The sequence below is a fragment of the Lepidochelys kempii genome, chromosome 10 (genome assembly GCF_965140265.1).
Source record: "Lepidochelys kempii isolate rLepKem1 chromosome 10, rLepKem1.hap2, whole genome shotgun sequence".
NCBI classification, from domain to species: domain Eukaryota; kingdom Metazoa; phylum Chordata; order Testudines; family Cheloniidae; genus Lepidochelys; species Lepidochelys kempii.
This window is the reverse complement of record NC_133265.1, coordinates 11,420,722-11,440,927: the sequence shown is the minus strand read 5'-3', so window position 1 is coordinate 11,440,927 and position 20,206 is coordinate 11,420,722. Positions and strand designations below refer to the sequence as shown.

At 40.9% G+C, this 20,206-nt stretch overlaps 1 protein-coding gene across 7 annotated transcripts in view; it reads right to left on the bottom strand.

Moving 5' to 3' along the window:
• Window positions 1-20,206, bottom strand: part of IQCE (IQ motif containing E) — a 43,496-nt gene that overhangs the window by 4,152 nt on the left and 19,138 nt on the right. For 2 of the 7 annotated variants that reach the window (XM_073361974.1, XM_073361975.1), the window contains exons 16-22: window positions 17,774-17,876; window positions 15,262-15,357; window positions 13,509-13,532; window positions 9,323-9,433; window positions 8,119-8,249; window positions 3,231-3,352; window positions 2,509-2,619 (exon numbers count right to left, since the gene is read on the bottom strand). In XM_073361974.1, the coding sequence (XP_073218075.1) occupies window positions 2,509-2,619; window positions 3,231-3,352; window positions 8,119-8,249; window positions 9,323-9,433; window positions 13,509-13,532; window positions 15,262-15,357; window positions 17,774-17,876 (698 nt within the window). The other 5 variants (XR_012161096.1, XM_073361976.1, XM_073361977.1 and 2 more) reach the window with 5 other exon arrangements.

Here is a 20,206-nt window from a genome sequence, read left to right as displayed (position 1 = left end):
GAAAAATTGACCCAAGCAAGATCAAGTTAAGTGGAAATGTCATGGAGAGGGCTTCAGACAGTCATGCATAAAGAAATGGGAGACAGGTGGCTGAGGACAATGATTGATGACTCACTATGCATTATAAAGTACCATACATAAATATGTTGGTATAGTATGTAAATATTAACAACAAAAAACTTTCACCGGCTATGTTTTATCTTTAAAAAAAATTTTTTTTTGGATGAATGGAGGAAGGTCCTGCACTTAACTTGATGGTATTTTTCTGCTGACTCCTAGAAAGAAAGAAAAGTACTAAGAATGTTGAGGAGGGGGAGGGGGGCAAGAGGCATGCACACAGAGCGTGTGGAATGGGGGACCGTGGCTGGGGGGAAGAAGACACACAGAGCCCCTGTGAGAGGGGGCTGGGGGATCGGACAATTTGCTGAAATAGAGGGGGATGGGAGCATGGTACACAGGGACTTTGTGGGGGGTTGGAGGACTGGAGGAAAGCAAGGATCCTCTGGTGTGTGCAATGTGTTCAGCCTACAGAAGCTATGAAATGTGCACCCCCACCCCCAGTTAAATGCACCTATGTACATTCTGTGTGGACTGCTGCTGAAAAGATGAGGGAAGATTTTTAGAAAAATGATTTATGAACTAATAGTACTGAGGATAGGAGCAAATAAAGGGAACTCTTAGAAGCTGACATAGCAATAAAAAGATGTGACTCCCACAATAAACTGCTTGTTTCTAAATGGTCAGTCTTTGTCTCTCTAATAAGACATACCTGGTCATTAACCTGGTAACTTTGCTGGTACATACTATCTTGCTCTTTTTCCCCCTTTTTGTCCTTTTTTTAGGCTCTTTGGGGCAAGAACTCTAAGTCTGCGTTTGTACAGAACTTAGCCCAATAAGGTCCTTATTCTGAATGGGCAGAATACTGAATACTTTGGGCAGTATTGCATGCAATACAAATAAATAATAATCACCGCTAAGCAGCTTGAGTTAGGTTAGCTGTGTTCCGAGAGTCCATTATATACTACTACAGAGGTGGGAAGAGATACCACTCTAGTTAAATCATGAAAGCAGAAATGCAGAGCTTCACCCTGAGATGGAGAAGGAAGTTATAAGCCAATGAGTTTCACATATTGTGGTTGTCACCCATATCTGCCCAACTTTATAGGAAGGAACAAATGTGACTGAACAAGTAGGATCTTATTGAATACATTTAAAAATCAGTCTCCAAATTTTGCTTATCTTCAGGAAGTTCTGGACTTGAAATAGTTACAGAAGTCACATGAAGTGAAGGCCTTGAATAAAATACCACTTATTTTAGCATTTTCCACACAGTGGAGTTTTACCTCTCTATTTATAGCTCAATCTAGTTTTACAAAGGGAAGGTTAAGAGGTGACTTCATTAAAGTTTATAAACTAAATACCTATATGGGGAACAAAAATTTGATCACGGGCTCTTTAGCCTACCAGACAAAGGTATAACAGGATCCAATGGTTGGAAGTTAAAGCTAAACTATTTCAGACTAGAAGTAAGGCACACATTATTAACTGCGGGTAATTAGCCATTGTAACAATTTACCAAGGGTTGTGACAAATTCTCCCTCATTGGCAATTTTCAAATCAAGACTGGATTTTTTTCGAAAAGATATCCTCTAGTTTAAACAAATTAATTCAGGGAAAGTCATGTGGCTTGTGTTAGAAGATGGTCAGACAAGAAGACCACAGTGGTCCCTTCTGATTTTATAATCTATGAATCCAGTAGAGACAATACAATGAAAGCCAAGACGCTACTAAACCTGGATAATACCTACTGATACTAGCCTATATACAAGTCCTCTTTAACACTTCAACATTCACAACTCATCTGAAAAGAATGCCAAAGGGCAGGGTAACCAAATGACTTCTTGCAAAATGTATTTCCACAGAACACTTACAACTGATCAAAAATCTAGAGGTCATCAAATGCAAGTTTGAGGTTGGAAGGTATGAGGTGAAGAGCTCATTCAGCAGCTGAATAATTTAAAGCTATCGAGTCCCTTCATAGGTATGATATGACCAGGGAAGAGCATTATTGCAGTGGAGGCCTATTTCACTAGCAGATGGTTAGATCAGGCACGAGCTAAGAGTTAGGGAAGTTGGACTTTTAGTGAATGGAATGGATTCAAATGGTTAACAAATTGTAACCAACTGTAGGGTTGTCAGAGTTACTCATCAAGATGATATTTATGACAGAGCATTCTCTTTCATTCAGTAGTTAGTTGTATTTGCCTTTTGGGAGGATTTGGTTATGCTATCTATAAATGACCATGCCTAAAGGCAAAGTGTCCAAAGAGACATGTAGTATCAAGCCCGAAAACAACATCTGTTAGATTTATATTTACGGATATGCTTGCTCTCTCTTCAGTGGCAAGCTAAATATTTTCTAAACTCCAATATTTTCTAACCTGCCACTTTCTTAGGGGCAATGAACAAACACCCCTTTGCCCCGCACCTCTTTCTTCCAATACTCACCAGAAGAGGGCTGCAAGGAGGAAAGTTTGTGTTCTCTTGATCTCCTCTCTCTCCCTTCAGCAGTAAGTTCTTCCACAACTTCTTCACTGGTCACTTCACTGTCTTCATCATCTGGAATAATTCAGCAGTCAGAAACGTCATGACTGCATAGTGATGGTGCTTTATTATTATTAATTATTTGCATTATAGTAGCACTAGTTAGCCAGATTTTCTAGAGCTAAAGTTTTTTTTATTTACCTGGTCTCCCTTGTACTTGGAGACAGCTGAAAAGACATTACCACATTTATTTGGCTGACTGGGGATGCTTGGCTGACAGGGGATGCTTCCTTATTATCAGATAACTCTATTCCCTTTAAGCAAGAAAGGTGAAATCCTCCCAACTTCTCCACGGTTGAAGCCTGAAATGTCATGGAAACTCCCAAAGTACATCTACATGGTACGGGTGAGCTGGAAGCAGACAGGCTGCACAGAGGAACACCATATCCTCTTGGATACTACCCTTTTACCCCTAGAGGCAGCCACTCCAACTCAAGGTTGTGACAAATAGGCAGGGCAGTATGTGGGGAACTTGCAAACACACTGTCTGGGTATCTATTTTGTGGCTACAGGATTTCAATCTCCAAGACTACCAATCTTTCACTAGACCTAAAGTTTTCTTTAAAATTGTGAGAGTGCCCATTCATAGCCCACATACTTCTGAACATAGAGGGAAATGAGATTACCAAGAGAGGTTGATGTGAAGGCTGAAGGGAAAGGTTTCCTGAGTGCTGGTGAGATTTGTTTCTTCTTCCTATTGGAAACAGCAAGGAATGTTCTTTCACTTGAAGCTCTGGAGACAGAGGACCTGCAAAAGATGCACTGCATTAGCATGAAACAGGGATCACTAATCCACCTGCAGAGATGCAAGCAGGAAACCCGAGACATATACAGTCGAAATAAATAAATAAATAAAACTATAATGACTCACAAAGGTGATAACATGTAAACCAGATGAGATTTCACAGGTGGACTTTATGTTACAACCACCTCTTTGTTTCATCTCCCAAGGAACAATGTTGGGCAGCGTGGATGACGTATACCTGCTCTGTATTACTTTATTGCTCTATGGTTGTCTGATTGCTTTATATGCTCTATGACAGTCCAATTGCTGTAAGGATGCTTCCTGACTATATGATGCAAAATAAACAAGGAGCTTTTAGAAAAAACAAGTAGGAAACAAAATCATGACTAGAGAAAATATACCTAAAGGAGAACTCAAGGACGTTAAGGCCATTGCAGAGAAACTAAATGAATTCTTTGCATCGGTCTTCATGGCTGAGGATGTGAGGGAGATTCCCAAACCTTAGCCATTCTTTTTAGGTGACAAATCTGAGGAACTGTCCCAGATCGAGGTGTCATTAGAGGAGGTTTTGGAACAAACTGAAATTAAACAGTAATAAATTACCAGGACCAGACAGTATTCACCCAAGAATTCTGAAGGAACTCAAATGTGAAATTGCAGAACTACTAACGGTGGTTTGTAACCTATCATTTAAATCAGCTTCTGTACCAAATGACCAGAGGATAGCTAATGTGACGCCAATTTTTTAAAAGGCCTCCAGAAGTGATCCTGTCAATTACGGGCCAGTCAGCCTGACTTCAGTACTGGGCAAACTGGTTGAAACTATAGTAAAGAATAGAATTGTCAGACACATAGACGAACTTAATTTGTTTGGGAAGAGTCAACATACTTTTTGTAAATGGAAATCATGCCTCACCAATCTACTACAATTCTTTGAGGGGGTCAACAAGCATGGGGACAAGGGAGATCCAATGGATATAGTGTACTTAGATTTTCAGAAAGCCTTTGACAAGGTCTCTCACCAAAGACTATTAAGAAAATTAAGCTGTCATGGGATAAGAGGGAGGGTCCTCTCATGGATCCGTAACTGGTTAACAGACAGGAAACAAAAGGTAGGACTAAATGGTCAATTTTCAGAATGGAGAGAGGTAAACAGTGTGTCCCCCAGGGGTCTGTACTGGGAGCAGTACTAGTCAACATATTCATAAATGATCTGGAAAAAGGGGGAAACAGTGAGGTGGCAAAATTTGAAGATGATACAAAACTACTCAAGATAGTTAAGTCCAAAGCAGACTGCAAAGAGCTACAAAGGAATCTCACAAAACTGGGTGACTGGGCAACAACATGGCAAATGAAATTCATTGTTGATAAATGCAAAGTAATGCACATTGGAAAGCATAATCCCAACTATATATATAAAATGATGGGGTCTAAATTAGCTGTTACCACTCAAGAAAGAGATCTTGGGAGTCATTGTGGATAGTTCTCTGAAAACATCCACTTATGCAGCAGCAGTCAAAAAAGCGAACAGAATGTTGGGAATCATTAAGACAGGGATAGATAAGAAGACAGAAAATATCATATTGCTTCTATATAAATCCATGGCACGCACACATCTTGAATACTGCGAGTAGATATGGTCACCCCATCTCAAAAAAGATATATTGGATTTGGAAAAGGGCAACAAAAATGAGTAGGGGTATGGAACAGCTTCCATATGAGGAACTATTAATAAGATTGGGACTTTTCAGCTTGGAAGAGAGACGACTAAGGGGAGATATGATAGAAGTCTATAAAATCATGACTGGTGTGGAGAAAGTAAATAAGGAAGTGTTATTTACTCCTGCTCATTACACAAGAACAAGGGGTCACCAAATGACATTAATAGGCAGCTTGTTTAAAACAAACAAAAGGAAGTATTTCTTTACACAATGCACTGTCAACATGTGGAACTCTTTGCCAGAGGATGTTGTGAAGGCCAAGACTATAACAGGGTTCAAAAAAGAACTAGATAAATTCATGGAGGCTAGGTTCATCAATGGCTATTAGCCACGATGGGCAGGAATGGTGTCCTTAGCCACTGTTTGCCAGAAGCTAGGAATGGGCGTCAGGGGATGGATCACTTGATGATTACCTGTTCTGTTTATTCCCTCTGGGGCACCTGGCATTGGCCACTGTCAGCAGACAGGATACTGGGTTATATTGACGTTTGGTCTGACCCAGTATGGCCGTTCTTATTTTCTTCAATAAAACACTTAATGAGTCTTTAAGAAAAATGATGTCTGGGCTATTAACTGGTCCATGGACCATGGCTCCAATAAAATTAAAAGACTGATTCTGCCAGGGCTGGGGACCTAAGATCAAAAGGATATTAAAATGTTTAAAAGTCCCTCATACTGGCTTGTTCAGAAGAACGGGCTCAGACACAGAGGGGTTCTGCAGAAGGAGCCTGAAGAAACTGGGTTACCTAGCTAACATCCGGGGGACAGGCCTGCACAGAATCATAGAATTGTAGGACTGAAAGGGACCACGAGAGGTCTTCTAGTCCAGTCCCCTGCATCCAAGGCAGGACTAAGTATTATCTATGCCATCCCTGATTCTACAGCCTCCTTAGGCAATTTATTCCAATGCTCAACTACCCTGACAGTTAGGAAGTTTTTCCTAATGTCCACCTAAACTGTGTTTGCTGCAATTTAAGCCCATTGCTTCTTGCCCTATCCTCAGAGGTTAACAAGAACAATTTTTCTCCCTCCTCCTTGTAATAATCATTTATATACTTGAAAATTGTTATGTCCCCTCTCAGTCTTCTCTTCTCCAGACTAAACAAACCCATTTTTTTCAATTTTTCCTCATAAGTCATGTTTTCTAGACCTTTAATCATTTTTGTTGCTCTCCTCTGGACTTTCTACAATTTGTCCACATCTTTCCTGAAATATGGCGCCCAGAACTGGACACAATACTCCAGTTGAGGCCGTATCAGCGCAGAGTACAGCAGGAGAATTACTTCTTATGCCTTGTTTACAACACTCCTGCTATTACATCCCAGAATGATGTTTGCATTTTTTCCCCAACAGTGTTACACTGTTGACTCATATTTAGCTTGTGATCCACTATGACTTCCAGTCATTTCCCATTTTGTATGAGTGTTTTTAATTGTTCCTTTGTAAGTGGAGTACTTTGCATTTGTTCTAATTTAATTTCATTCTATTTACTTCAGAGCATTTCTCCAGTTTGTCTAGATAATTTTGAATTAGAGTCCAATCCTCCAAAACACTTGTAACCCCTTCCAGCTTGATATCATCTGCAAACTTTATAAGTGTACTCTCTGTGCCATTATCTAAATGACCGATGAAAGATATCGAACAGAACCGGACCTAGGACCAACCCATGTGGGCAGAGGTACCAACTTTGTGATTTTCCCGGGGATGCTGAACCCATGCTCTGCTGCAGACCCCACCCCCCACTCCACCCCTTCTCCCAAGCCTCTGCCCCGCCTCTTCCCACCCCATCTCTGCCTCTTTCTGCTCCACCTCTTCCTGTCCCGTTCTGCTCCCTCCCCGCACCTCTTGTTGATCCCGCTACTCCCCCTCTCCCCCAAAGCCTCCTGTACACTACTGAACAGATGATTACCGGCAGGTGGGAGGCACTAGGGGTGAAGGGGAGGAGCCAATCTGCAGGGCTGCCGGTGGGTGCTGAGCATCCACACTATTTTTTTCTGTGTGTGTTTCAGCCTCAGAGCACCCATGGAGTTGGCAGCTATGCCTGTGGGACCGCACTTGATATACCTTCCAGCTTGACTGTTAACTATTCTCTGGGAACAATTTTTCAACCAGTTATGCACCCACTTTATAGTAGCTCCATCTAGGTTGTAGTTCCCTAGTTTGTTAATGAGAAGATCATGCGAGACACTATCAAAAGCCTTACTAAAGTCAAGATATACCATATCTACCACTTCCCCACTATCCACAAGGCTTGTTATCACGTCAAAAAAAAGCTGTTAGGTTGGTTTGACACAATGCATGTAGACTGTTTATTGTTTTAAAATCCTTGTTCTCTTGCTCTATGCAGTGTTCCCACTATCAAAAATACACCATACAGAGTTTAGAAAAGGCTTTCTGGTCACTCTGCATAGACCATTTGTCACAGGCAGCCCCCAGAGTGCAGAGGTGTAGTGGCTGGGGGCTGTCTGTGACAAATAACCCTGTTGAGGAATTAAGGGTTAGTACACAGGGATCTTAGTGTGGGAGAATCATAGGATTCCATCCTTAGATAGAAAAGGAGTACTTGTGGCACCTTAGAGACTTAACAAATTTATTTGAGCATAAGCTTTCGTGAGCTTTCGTGAATGCATCCGATGAAGTGAGCTGTAGCTCACGAAAGCTTATGCTCAGATAAATTTGTTAGTCTCTAAGGTGCCACAAGTACTCCTTTTCTTTTTGCGAATACAGACTAACATGGCTGCTACTCTGAATCCTGAGATTAGGAGAAAGCTTGGGCTTGGCACTTGAGGGGTGAGCTCTGGCAGTAGTGTGATTTGTCCTATAACCATAACAGTACCTGAAGCTTGCAGAAACAGAAGGATGGGGAATTTTTATTGTATGCCCCTCCTATGCATTTTACTTGTTAACTGTTTATACTGAACATACCTATTGCTCCAAGGGACTCTCTCTTTTGCTGCCTTGGAGCCTCTACTACAATTTTACATCGATATAGCCATGCAAATAAGTAAGAATACTGTGTCCTGGTGGAGACTTCTGCTCCTGACTTACCTTTCCTCATGCTGTCCTTTACGTGCTAAGTGAGCCCTGAAAACTGACTGGATGAATGTCACAACCTCTTCTTCCTCCTTGAAGTCAGAAGACAAGCTCAAAGAGCTGGACCCGTGAGACATGTTGGGGTCCTCAGTGTAAAGAGACCAAAGAAAAAAAATCAGCCTTTTAACAAATTCCTTGCCAACATAAACGCACCTTTGACATTTTTATTCTTGATCGTGAATGTGGTGTCCCCTGGCAGTGAGCAAGCATTCACTTCTTTTGGGTTGCAGCCCAGTGGGGTTTTACTAGACGTCTATTGATCCAATGATAATATGTCATCATACAGTTGTTAAACAACGAACGTTGAAACACCTGTATTCAACTACAAAACAGATAAAGGGTAGGCAGCTGAAATGAATGTTAAATTATTTCAGTGGTATTGTGGGCAGGACTCATCCTCAAGCTAAGAGTGTTAAGGCAGTCTCCAAGATGGGTCTGACCTCTGTATAAAGCAGAAGTTTGTCAGTGCCACCAAACTGAGCTGAAGCTGAGCTTAAATATTATAATGTGTAGTGAGATGGAGGGCCTGGCTAGAGAATTCTTCATTCATTTTAGACTGCCCTAGATCTAAACGGCTACTTAGGAAACCAATACATTTACCGCATCTAAAATGTGTAATCAGTAAGGAAGTCTTTTTATATTCAGAGCCTGGCACTCAGGGCCAAGTGTGACATGATTTAAGAAATACACTGCAAATCTTCAGCAGAGCATGCTGGATACCAGACTCCAAACCAACCATCATTTTCAACTTCTTGTTTCTAAAGCACGATGAGTAATGTTTGCCTAGCGTTATGACTCCATGAGTGCCTCGGTGCAGTGCAGCTTTTGAAAAGGCTGCATCCTTTACTCTTACCTGATGACAGAACTAGATAAAGAAAGCAAGCAGCTTGGATACAGGTTGCAGCCTACTGCACAGAGATACTATGGCTTTATTTTGCAGGAGAACTATGAAGTAGATGGTAAAAAGGAAAGCCAACAAATGGGCTTAACACATTCTGGAATTTAAATGACACCACAGGCCAAAGTATTAAAAAAACTAACTGGATAAGTTACAGAACTAAACCTGGAAGCCTAGTACTTTGCACCATAAACTGACTGTAAATAATGGAAAAATTAAGAAGCACATTGTGTCTATGTCCTCACTTGCCCCAACAATTACCTTATTTCCAAGGCTATGCACGGTGGGAGATTTTCGACCGAGTGTGTTACTCGGTAACAATTTCTGCCGAGCTAAATGTCCTCTGAAAGCTGCCTGAATCACAACAGCCGCCTAGCAGGGAGAGAGATAAATGGATGTTAACTCCCTTGAAAGATGGCAGCTACAAATTAAAGTTGAGTCCAGAGGGAAAAAGGCATTACAGGAGAGAGAACTATTTTCCCTGTGCAATGACAACTGTTTGATGTGCAGGCATTTCCCCTCTAATCAAGAGGCACCCTTAACCACTTCACATGCGCTAGTCTGCAATCCAAAAGGGTTCCAACCTATAAATGATAAAAGAACTGCACAGACATACAACTCCACAGTAAATTTAACCCGAGAATCTGCACATTATGGACCCTGTCAAATGCAATTAAATTCAAGCTACAAACATTAGCCCATATTTCATAGATACAGCAATGCAGTCATATTCCCATCTGTGGCAGGCTTTGTACCTTGTCGACCCCTTAAGTCAGGGGGCGGGAGGCAACCCCGCCTCTCTGTGCCTACATCCATTTTCTAAACGTCCCCTCCAGTAGTCAGCACAGTGTGGCCCAATGGCCAGGGTCCGTCTATTGCCTCTTCCCAAGTGGGGTAATGCGGCCTAGTGGCCAGAGTCCATTCAATGTGCCCCTAGGGCAGTGCGGCCTAATGGCCAAAGTCCACCTAATTCTCCTCCTCTAGTGGGATAGCGCAGCTTAGGAGCCAGAGTCAATACAGCCACCTTTGGAGGCAAAAGAGGGGGCCCCCAGTAGAGTGACCCGGCCCACCCAACTCCACTGGGCCCCAACCCAGGGCACTGACAGTGGTGGAGTGGTCTGCCATGGGGTCAACGGGGAATCCTTCCAAAACATGCTGATCTCATAAGGGTGGGAGGTACCACTCCCTGGTAGGTAAGAGCTGTAACGGCTTCTGGGCTGGAGCCCATGCCAAGTGCCCTTCCTCCTCGGCAGTCAGCTCTGACTGAGCAGCTCTGAAGGCTTTTATACCTGACTTTCAGGTGGAGCATGCCCAGCAGAGCCTCAGGGGTGGGGCTTCCTCTGCTACGAGGGAAGGATTAACCCCCTCTGTACTAGTGCGGGGCCAATCTGCCCCGTCACACCATCTTAGATCCCAGCTACTCAGCAGGCTTTGCTGCTTGATAACATCATCAGAAATCAAGTGGAGCCTGGCAAACATTCTGGTGATTATGTTAAACAAAACATTCTTCCTCTCTGCTAAAAGATTTTAATCTGAACTAGGTCCCCAAAGATCAGAAGATATCAAGGGTATAAAGTGACATTTTAAAATCACCATTCTGATAGATGTTATATACAGTTTCACACTGGAAGAGCGTGGAAAGAGCTTTGGCACTTGTCATCCTTCTCTTTACTAATCTACTCAAAGCAGATTTTATAAGGCTAAAGAAGAAAATGCATATATTATGTTGTGCTAGTTGAGAAATAATATACAATCATGCAATTAAGAACTCTATTACAATGAGGGCTGGTCATAAATTTTCTATCAACCCTGTCAAAACAGTTGAGTTTTCTACAAAAAATTTTTTGGGAGAAATGTCTGCTTTCTGTGGAAAATTGTTGATTGTTTTGTCAAAAATCTAAGCACCTGTTAAACAAACTACTTCAATTCAGCTATTCAGTTATGTTGCCTCATGGGAGCTTTATTTCAGTTTCCTCCAACGCCCAGTGTCCTTTATGAGCTGGGCTATCCAGCTGGACTACATCTCCCATGATGCACCCTACCCAGGGACTCGGGTGATACACTGCCCTTCCCTCACCATGAGGGGTGACTGTGAGTGCATCATCCAGACAACAGGAACTGGGTAGGAAGTAGCTCAGGGAGACTAGTTGTGGTATCAAATGGGGTCAGCGTGTTTTGGGCGGATTCCCCACTGACAGGCATACTTGCCACTCACAGGGGCCCTGAGCTGGGATCTGGTGGAGAAGGGAGGGCCCGGGTCCACCTACCCGGCTGCCACCCACCCTGGGGTGATGGCTCACTCCCCTGAGGCCATGCAGCCCCACAGAAAGGACAGTTATACTGACTCAGGCCACTAGGCCATACAGCCCTGAGAGAGGGTGACCTTACTGACTCTTGCTGCTAGGCCATACCACCTTGCTGAGCCAGGCAGCCACAGTGACTCTGAGCACTAGGTGATGTACCCCGGCTGAACCAGGGAGCCATATTGACACAGGCCATTAGGTCCCAGAGCTCTGTGGGAAGGGGTTGTCACCCTGACTCTGGCCATTGGGTCACACAACCTTGAGAGAGAGAGCGGCCACAATGATTTTTATTGCTAGGCCACACTGACGTTTCACTCCATATTCTTTATGAAAATATGCTTATGATATGAATAGGACATAACGTAGATGTACTTTATGCAAGATGGGTCTTGTAAGATATCATTGGAATGGTTATCATTTACTGAATGTGATTATCTAATTTGTATTCCTGTATCATTTCTGTATCTGAAGTTAGGAATATTGACTATGTATCTGTATTTCAACTATGCTACTTTGGGCGACGTCCACAGCTAACACTTCGGGTACAACTTCGGAAAAGCCAGACAGGGTGGATGGCCCATCAGTGAGGACAATGGACTGTGAAAAGGCTTGGCCTTCCTGCGGACTTACAATACTGCTACTGACTCATGGATGCTGTGATATTATAGAGTCAGGCGGTCTTGACACCTGATACTAAATATTACCTGGGACTTCTTGTAGCTTTCCACTGGAAAGGAAGTGCGGCAGGGTCAAGTTTTGGAAACAAAGATTCCCACCTTATGTAAATCCTATTTAAAGGTGGGGAGGAAGGCAAACGTGGCTCCTCCTCTCCATGGCCTGTCTGCCCAAGAAGAAAGACTGCTAAAGCCACCTGAAGGGAAGGCAGGGGGGAGTCCAGACTGAGACAGGGTCCAGTCTGAAAAGAAATATAACTGGAACTCTGAATCACAGAAACTTTGCAACCAGCCTAAAATAACATTTAGGGTAAGAAATTACATTTTGTAACCTGTTTCTTAAGTATATTGAGCTTAGCTTGCATACTTTGTTTTACTTGCTCAGTAATCTGCTTTGTTCTGTCTGTTATCTCTTATATTCACTTAAAATTCACCTTTTGTAGCTAATGAACTTATTGCTTGATTATAATATAACCCAGTTTATGTCATTTCTAAGTGGGGCGGGGGGGACAGGAACACAAGAAGTTGTGCGTATCTCCCTCCACACTGAGGGAGGAGGCGAATTTCATAAAACCTTTGGGTTTGTACCCCTTAAAGGGAGTGGGCACATGAGTGCTGGGGGAGCCCTCTCACACAGAGCTGACTTCAGTATGTATCTGCAGTGAGGTGTGGCCCTACCTGTGTGTGTGTGTGTGTGTTGCAAGAAGCTGGAGAGCCTAATCCAGCAAAGCAGTAAAAGGGGATGAATGCTAAGTTAAACCCCAGCACATCAGGTGATACCCCAAAGGGCCCAAACCTGTAACATAGGATGACCAGACAGCAAGTGTGAAAAATAGGGACAGGGGGTGGAGGGGTAATAGGAGCCTATATAAGAAAAAGCCCCAAATATTGGGACTGTCCCTATAAAATCAGGCCATCTGGTCACCCTACCGTCACGCACACTACCCCAAGACAAGGGGTGGTCGTAAGGATGCAACCACGGGGAAAGTAATTACCCCGCTCCACGAGGGGACGGGGCACACTTGCCTCGCGACAGGCACTTCTTAATGAGGGCAGTTTCCATGTCAAATGTCTACATCCAGCCTTTCTGAAGACAAAAAGGTTGCACGAATTATTTTATTATAATGGGAAAACTCTTCTCCATCCCACCTGCAGTTCCTTATACTCAAAAATTCCAGAACCATTTTTGCTCCCATTTTCCAAAAGGATGCATCTTTTGGCAGAGACCATGCACAGAAAATTTGAACTCAAAAGGAGAAAGTTTAGGTAAGTCATGAACAACTGAAAACAGGATGTCACAAGGTAAACTGGCACACAACCTGAACTATTAGTATAGCAATCACTAGTGCTCCTGCTGGAATATTGAATCTCATAATAAAATCGCTTTAAAAATTACTTAACTACTTGTTTATACTTTTTTATTACAAAGTGAACCTGAATTGCCATTTTATTGGTGCGACACACACTCACCTGATCCAGAGCAATTTCTTCTTTCTGAAATGGAGAAAACTTTTAAATTAATATCAGAAGGATTTATGGCTTTTATTTCATAAAGATTACTCCAAAAGGTCTCCTATTTTCTTACAGTTACTACAAAGGCATCCCAAAACAACTGAAAAGCCCAGTTTTTCTTCCCTGGGGAAGCTTTCTGGAATTGGATTTTTTGGGGGATTGTTTATTCTTTAGCTTGATAGTGGATTTTTTATGTTCCCCTATTTCTAACCCCTGAAATCATGGATATAGAGATGCATCATTTGCTTTGTTTGTTCATAAAACAAAATGTAATATAAGCTATTCTTTTAATTTGTCACCTTATCCTAGCTGGATGAAGCTCAGGCTAAGGAATTTCCAGGTTTGCAGTGATGGTTTAAGTGGCGCAGAATCATCCCTCTGAACCATACTGAGTTACAAAGACCACTCATTTTAGCTCCACATATACCGACAGTTTTATCCTACATGATCCTGGACTGGCCTCACCATTTACTTCTGCAAATTACTGATCTCAGAAACGCTAAGCCATGGAATGGATTTCCCCAAAACTTTTTATATTATCTTTCAAAATAATTTAAAACCTCTTTATTTCATGCACCTTACTTTTTTATTTTTCATTGCATCATTTATTTTGCTTCTGTCTCACATATTCTAAAAGTCAGGTTCTCACATTTGGGCCCTGACTGGTTGTGCTATGGAAAGAATGTCTTAATTCCACTTCTTTCCCTGTCCTCAACATCTCAGCACTGGTTTCCAACTCTGGCACTTAAATACAAGTTCTGAAAAATCTGTAATGTCTTGCATTTCTGTTTTACCCCATTTACGGTACTCAGAGCTGGCTGGAAAATAGGTTTTCTTTCTGAGAAAAATTTTGATGAAAATTAAAAAAAAATTCCAAGTTATCCATTGAAAATTTGAAAGAAAAATCAAAATCTAATATTTAAATTCTGAAATGTCACCAGGGTGCCTGATGGGAGTTGTAGTTTGGGTTCCTCATGCTCCCTTTCTCCTCTATAGGCTGGGATCTCTGGTAAGACTACATCTCCCATGAGAAATCTCTTGGTGAGGGAGGCCATATACTGGGAGAATCACATGGCTGTGATGAGTCCTGGGAGAAGTCAAGCTGGAGAGCCCAGCCCAGAGGAGGATGGGAACATGAGGCAACTTAACTACAATTCCCAAGGAACAGTGCAGCAGCATTTTAGAATCAAAATAGTTCAGTTTTTAGCCAAAAATTTAAAAATATTCAGTTTCTGGTTGGTTTTTTTTGACAAAACTATCAAAATTTTTAACAGAAAACAGACACTTATCATGAAAAAAGTCATTTTAATCAAAAACCCAGTTTTCCGTTAAAGTACAGTTTCAGTGGAAATGTTTTGACCAGCTCTAGTACTCAGTACTCCTTTATCCTAGTCTTGGCTACTACAGACACCTTTCCCATTAATTCAGTAAGTCATGCCTGCTCATAGCAAAATTCACATTCGCTGTTAGAATGCCAGCAGAGCTTCCAGCAAACAGGATGACAGAAATTAAAAGAACTATCCTTAATCAATGGCCCTGAAGAAACGAGAAATATCCAGGGGAAGAAGGAAAGTCAGACATTTAGTTATGACTGCATCGGTGCTCTGATTCCTGATGCTCATCAGCAGACTACTCAATATCCTGAAATGAAGGTGAGGTAGCAGGATATTAAAAAAAACCAATCCTCTCTGTCCATTTATAAGAATTTCACCTTGTTTCTGTATGCCTTCCACTGGCTCTGGATGAGTTTGGCTGCTTGCTCCTTCCTGTTGTCTTCTTTGCCCTCTTGAAAGCAGGCAAATGAAGGCTGTGAAGGCAAAACACTTGAATGTAGTGTACATACTAAATGGGATTGCTGGTATGTGATTTTTTCTGGAGCTGTAAGACAGCAAGGACTGGAAAGAGAGAGGGAGATCAACAGGAGAAGAAATCATTTCCTCACATGATATAGGGAAGTTGGAGAAGAAAATCTTATTTTAAAATATATCTGCATTTGTTACGTTCAGCTCATCATTTGGAAAATTCTTAATGCGAAATACATTCCTCACTTGCCTCAACTGTGAACTGGATGTGAAATTAGAGTTTTTTATTTAAATATCTAAAGGTGTACTACTGTATGTATTTCTTAGGTACCCATCCCAGAGTGGCAGTTACTCTCTTGTTGAAAAATGACTTAACTTGTAATACTGACAGCTTGAGAATCTATGCCGAAGGACCTGATTTTGCAGTCATTTCACAGGCAAAACTTGCACTAATTTTCACTGGAGTTTTGCAAGTGTAAGAACCGCACGATTGGTCCCATACTCATTTGATTCAACTTACTGATGGGATGGCCATCCTGAAACACCAACAAGGGGAGTCCAATGTAAATGAACACAATCCTGTTCCTCTTTATACTTTTAACAAATCAACAACTTGGAAAGCAAAGGAAAAGTAAGGATAAAAACAAAGAACTTCCTACTTCTCATAAAACTGACCCAGACAGAATGGCATCTTATGTCAAAAACATCATCCTCTTATGCAAGCAGGCACTCATTCATATTATGTTGTTGTCCATGTTGTGGTGTCTATTTTTCATTACACAGTGATCAAAACCACCTTCAGATCCCTTCATATACTATCTTGAACTGTAACCAAGGAAGGTTATTACTTACTTGAAACTCCCTATCACCACAGTCTTTTGCATACTGTGTATAACGATTCAGTTTGCTGAAGACAAATACTGCATAATTCATCACAGCACCCTGGAAGTAGGAACTAGTACCAAAAAGTCCATTTTTGGATTATAGACTAAAAAAAGCTAATCCTAATGGGAGAAGGTGCATACTTTTGGCAATATAGACAATAGACTAAAGAGATATGCGGTTCAAGGGGCTAAGTGGCCAGGTATTGAATCTGAGACCAATTCATGCAATGTCTACAAATTAATAAAAAGTCATAGCCTTTGGATCTCCGGGAAAATATATGCAATACCAAACAAAGAAAAAGCATCAATGTAATACACTAGCTTTATTTAGGAAATCTTCGCACAACTGTGCAAACTGCATGATGATAAAAATTAGTAGTCATATAGAAACAAAAGCTGTCAAAGCACAAGCCTTCTAACAGATACGAATATCAGTTTTGGTATCTTAGTAGTTTCTGTTCATGCACCCGAGGATTTTATTTTTAAATTTGTTGAGTATTATTAAAAATGCAGATGCATGGAAAAGAATCATGAGAAGGCTCTGCAATGTATTTCTCTTTGGTGGTGTGAAAAAACGTCCAATGCAAACTGAATGTACTACTCTATATTCTTAACCTAAAAGTATCTGCTTGAAGCGTTTTTAGCCCCACAGTTATTTTTTCTGTTTAAAAAATAATCTTTTCAACATGTGAGCTCTTGTAATACTGCACTGAGCAAGCAAGGACCAGCTTTACATTTAGGGTAGACAATCACCATGAAGCGTAGGGACAAATTTTTGGGTAATTAACCACTGGAACAATTTACCAATGTAGTGCATTATCCATCTTTAAATCAAGATTTGATATCTTTCTAAAAGATATGCCCAGAAATTATAGATTTGATGCAGAAACTACTGGGTGAAATTCTACAGCCTATGTTACGCAAGAGTTACAATCTATGAATCGATTAAATAAAGCCCACTCATCACACACCCAGAGGGCCAAAGTCTACAATCCTTACTCCAGCAGAACTCATAATGAATTCAATGGGAATTTTGCTTGTGTAAGAAGCTGGGACCAGACTGACAATGGTATTTAAGCATCTAAAAATGCAGATGGACACCTTAGGCACTTTTATATATGCATTAAGTGAGTTAGGTGCCTAACTCAAGAGCTTTTGTAAATCCCATGAGGTACCTATCCACATCTTTAGGTGCTTAAATACCTTTGTCAATCTGGTCCTCAGTGAAGACTGCAGGATTTGGCCCATAAAGTACAACTGTTTCTGAAAGGATTAGCGACAAAAGGGACTGCATGCTGACATTCTTCCCTTGAGGGCACATATGCAAATGAAAGGCACATCTAGGGAAATTATAATTTACAGATGAAATTGGTTTAAACAAGCAACAACCTTCCTCGGTTACAGTTTAAGTTAGAATATGAAGGGATCTGAAGAAATCACAGTTGCATCATGGACCTGACTATCTATCAACCAGAAAGACTTCAGCTGCCCAGTTTGTAAGGGTATAAATGGGATGCAAGAAAGAATGAGGTTATACCTTGTTTGGCGTTTCCATGGTATCATCTGCAGTTTGTCTCTTGTCTTCATGTAGTTCCACCTCCAGTTCTCTCACTTTCTGTGTAAGACTCTGGATTTCCTCCCTATAGTTAGGAGTGCGTAGTTATTTGTAGCCAGAACTTTTCTGCTGTACAGGAGCACACAATGCACGTCTCCACAGTGACAGATATGGAAATGAACTCACAAAGAGAGATGTCATAGTACTAAGTTCAAATGAACAGTGACCAAGGTCACAGTGATACTTTTGATGCTATTTTTTATGCCTCTGCACCTGACCCAATAATTCAGTGACTGGCAGATACAAGATTGTGGCAAAATTGTGTTTTTTACTTTGGCTTGATGTTAGTTTCTGATCAATGTAACAGGAACACATTTTTTGCCACGATTGTCTCTCTAATGATCACTGCTCAGTTCTAAATACTGTAACACCCCTAGTGGATGGGAAACCAAAGTTAGGAGTCAGGATGGAAGGGTACGGTAGAGGATCTACAGCTCTCTCCTCATAAGCAAAGAGAAGGACAAGAAAAGGTCATCCAGCCTCATGCACCAGCTTTTCATGGTTTACTTTAATCTAGGGCCGTCAATGAATTGCAGTTAACTCATGCGATTAACTAAAAAAAAAAATAATAATTGTGATTAACCACACTGTTAAACAATAGAATACCAAATGAAATTTATTAAATATTTTTGAATGTTTTTCTACATTTTCAAATATATTGATTTCTATTATAGCACAGAATACAAAGTGTACAGTGCTCATTTTATATTATTATTTTTATTACAAATATTTGCACTGTAAAAATTATAAACAAAAGAAATAGTATTTTTCAATTCACCTCAATGTACTGTAGTGCAATCTCTTTATCATGAAAGTGTAACTTACAAATGTAGATTTTTTTTGCTACATAACAGCACTCAAAAACAAAACAATGTAAAACTTCAGAGCCTACAAGTCCACTCAGTCCTACTTCTTGTTCAGCCAATCACTGAGACAAACAAGTTTATTTATATTTATGGGAGATACTGCTGTCTGTTTCTTATTTACAATGTCACCTTAAAGTGAGATCAGGTGTTCGCATGGCACTTTTGTAGCCGGCGTTGCAAAGTATTTACGTGCCAGACATGCTAAACATTCGTATGCCCCTTCATGCTTCGGCCACCATTCTAGAGGACATGCTTCCATGCTGATGATGCTCATTAAAAAAATAATGCGTTAATTAAATTTGTAACTGAACTCCTTGGGGGAGAATTGTATGTCCCCTACTGTTTTACCCGCATTCGGCTATCTATTTCATGTTATAGCAGTCTCGGATGATGACCCAGCACATGTTTGTTTTAAGAACACTTTCACAGCAGATTTGACAAAACGCAAAGAAGGTACCAATGTGAGATTTCTAAAAATAGCTACAGCACTCGACCCAAGGTTTAAGCATCTGAAGTGCCATCCAAACTCTGAGAAGGATGAGGTGTGGAGTATGCTTTCCGAAATCTTAAAAGAGCAACATTCTGATGCAGAAATTACAGAACCTGAACCACCAAAAGAGAAAATCAACCTTCTGCTAGTGGCATCTGACTCAGATAATGAAAATGAACATGCGTCTGCTTTGGATCGGTATCAAGCAGAATCTGTCCTCTGGAATGGTGGTTGAAGCATGAAGAGACATATGACTCTTTAGAGCATCTGGCATGTATCTTGCGACACCGGCTACAACAGTGCCATGCAAATGCCTGTTCTCACTCTCAGGTGACACTGTGAAAAAGAAACGGGCAGCATTATCTCCTGCAAATTTTAACCAAACTTGTTTGTCTGAATGATTGGCTGAACAAGAAGTAGGATTGAGTGGACTTGTAGAATCTAAAGTTTTACATTGTTTTATTTTTGAATGCAGTTATTTGTTTGTACATAATTCTACATTTGTAAATTCAATGTTCATGATAAAGAGACTACACTACAGTACTTGTATGAAGTGAATTGAAAAATACTATTTCTTTTGTTTTTTACAGTGCAAATATTTTTAATCGAAAATATAAAGTGAGCACTGTACACTTCGTAATTGAAATCAATGTATTTGAAAATGTAGAAAACATCCAAAAATATTTAAATTGTTTTCTATTATTGTTTAACAACGCGATTAATAGCATGATTAATTTTTTTAATCGCTTGACAGCCCAACTTTAATCCTACATTTCAGCTCTTCCACCATACTCCTCAGTCCCCCATCCCTCCAGACACAGAGATGTCATTCATACTTCAAATCATCTTCCCCCAAAACTTATTCCAAGATTATCATCATTTAGCCCAAACAGTTCTGCCCAGATATCTCATTTACTCATCGTTCCCCACATTTCTTTTGACATTCTTCATATTTTGAACCACTTAGTATGAGAACTGTGTCATACTCAACTTTATCAG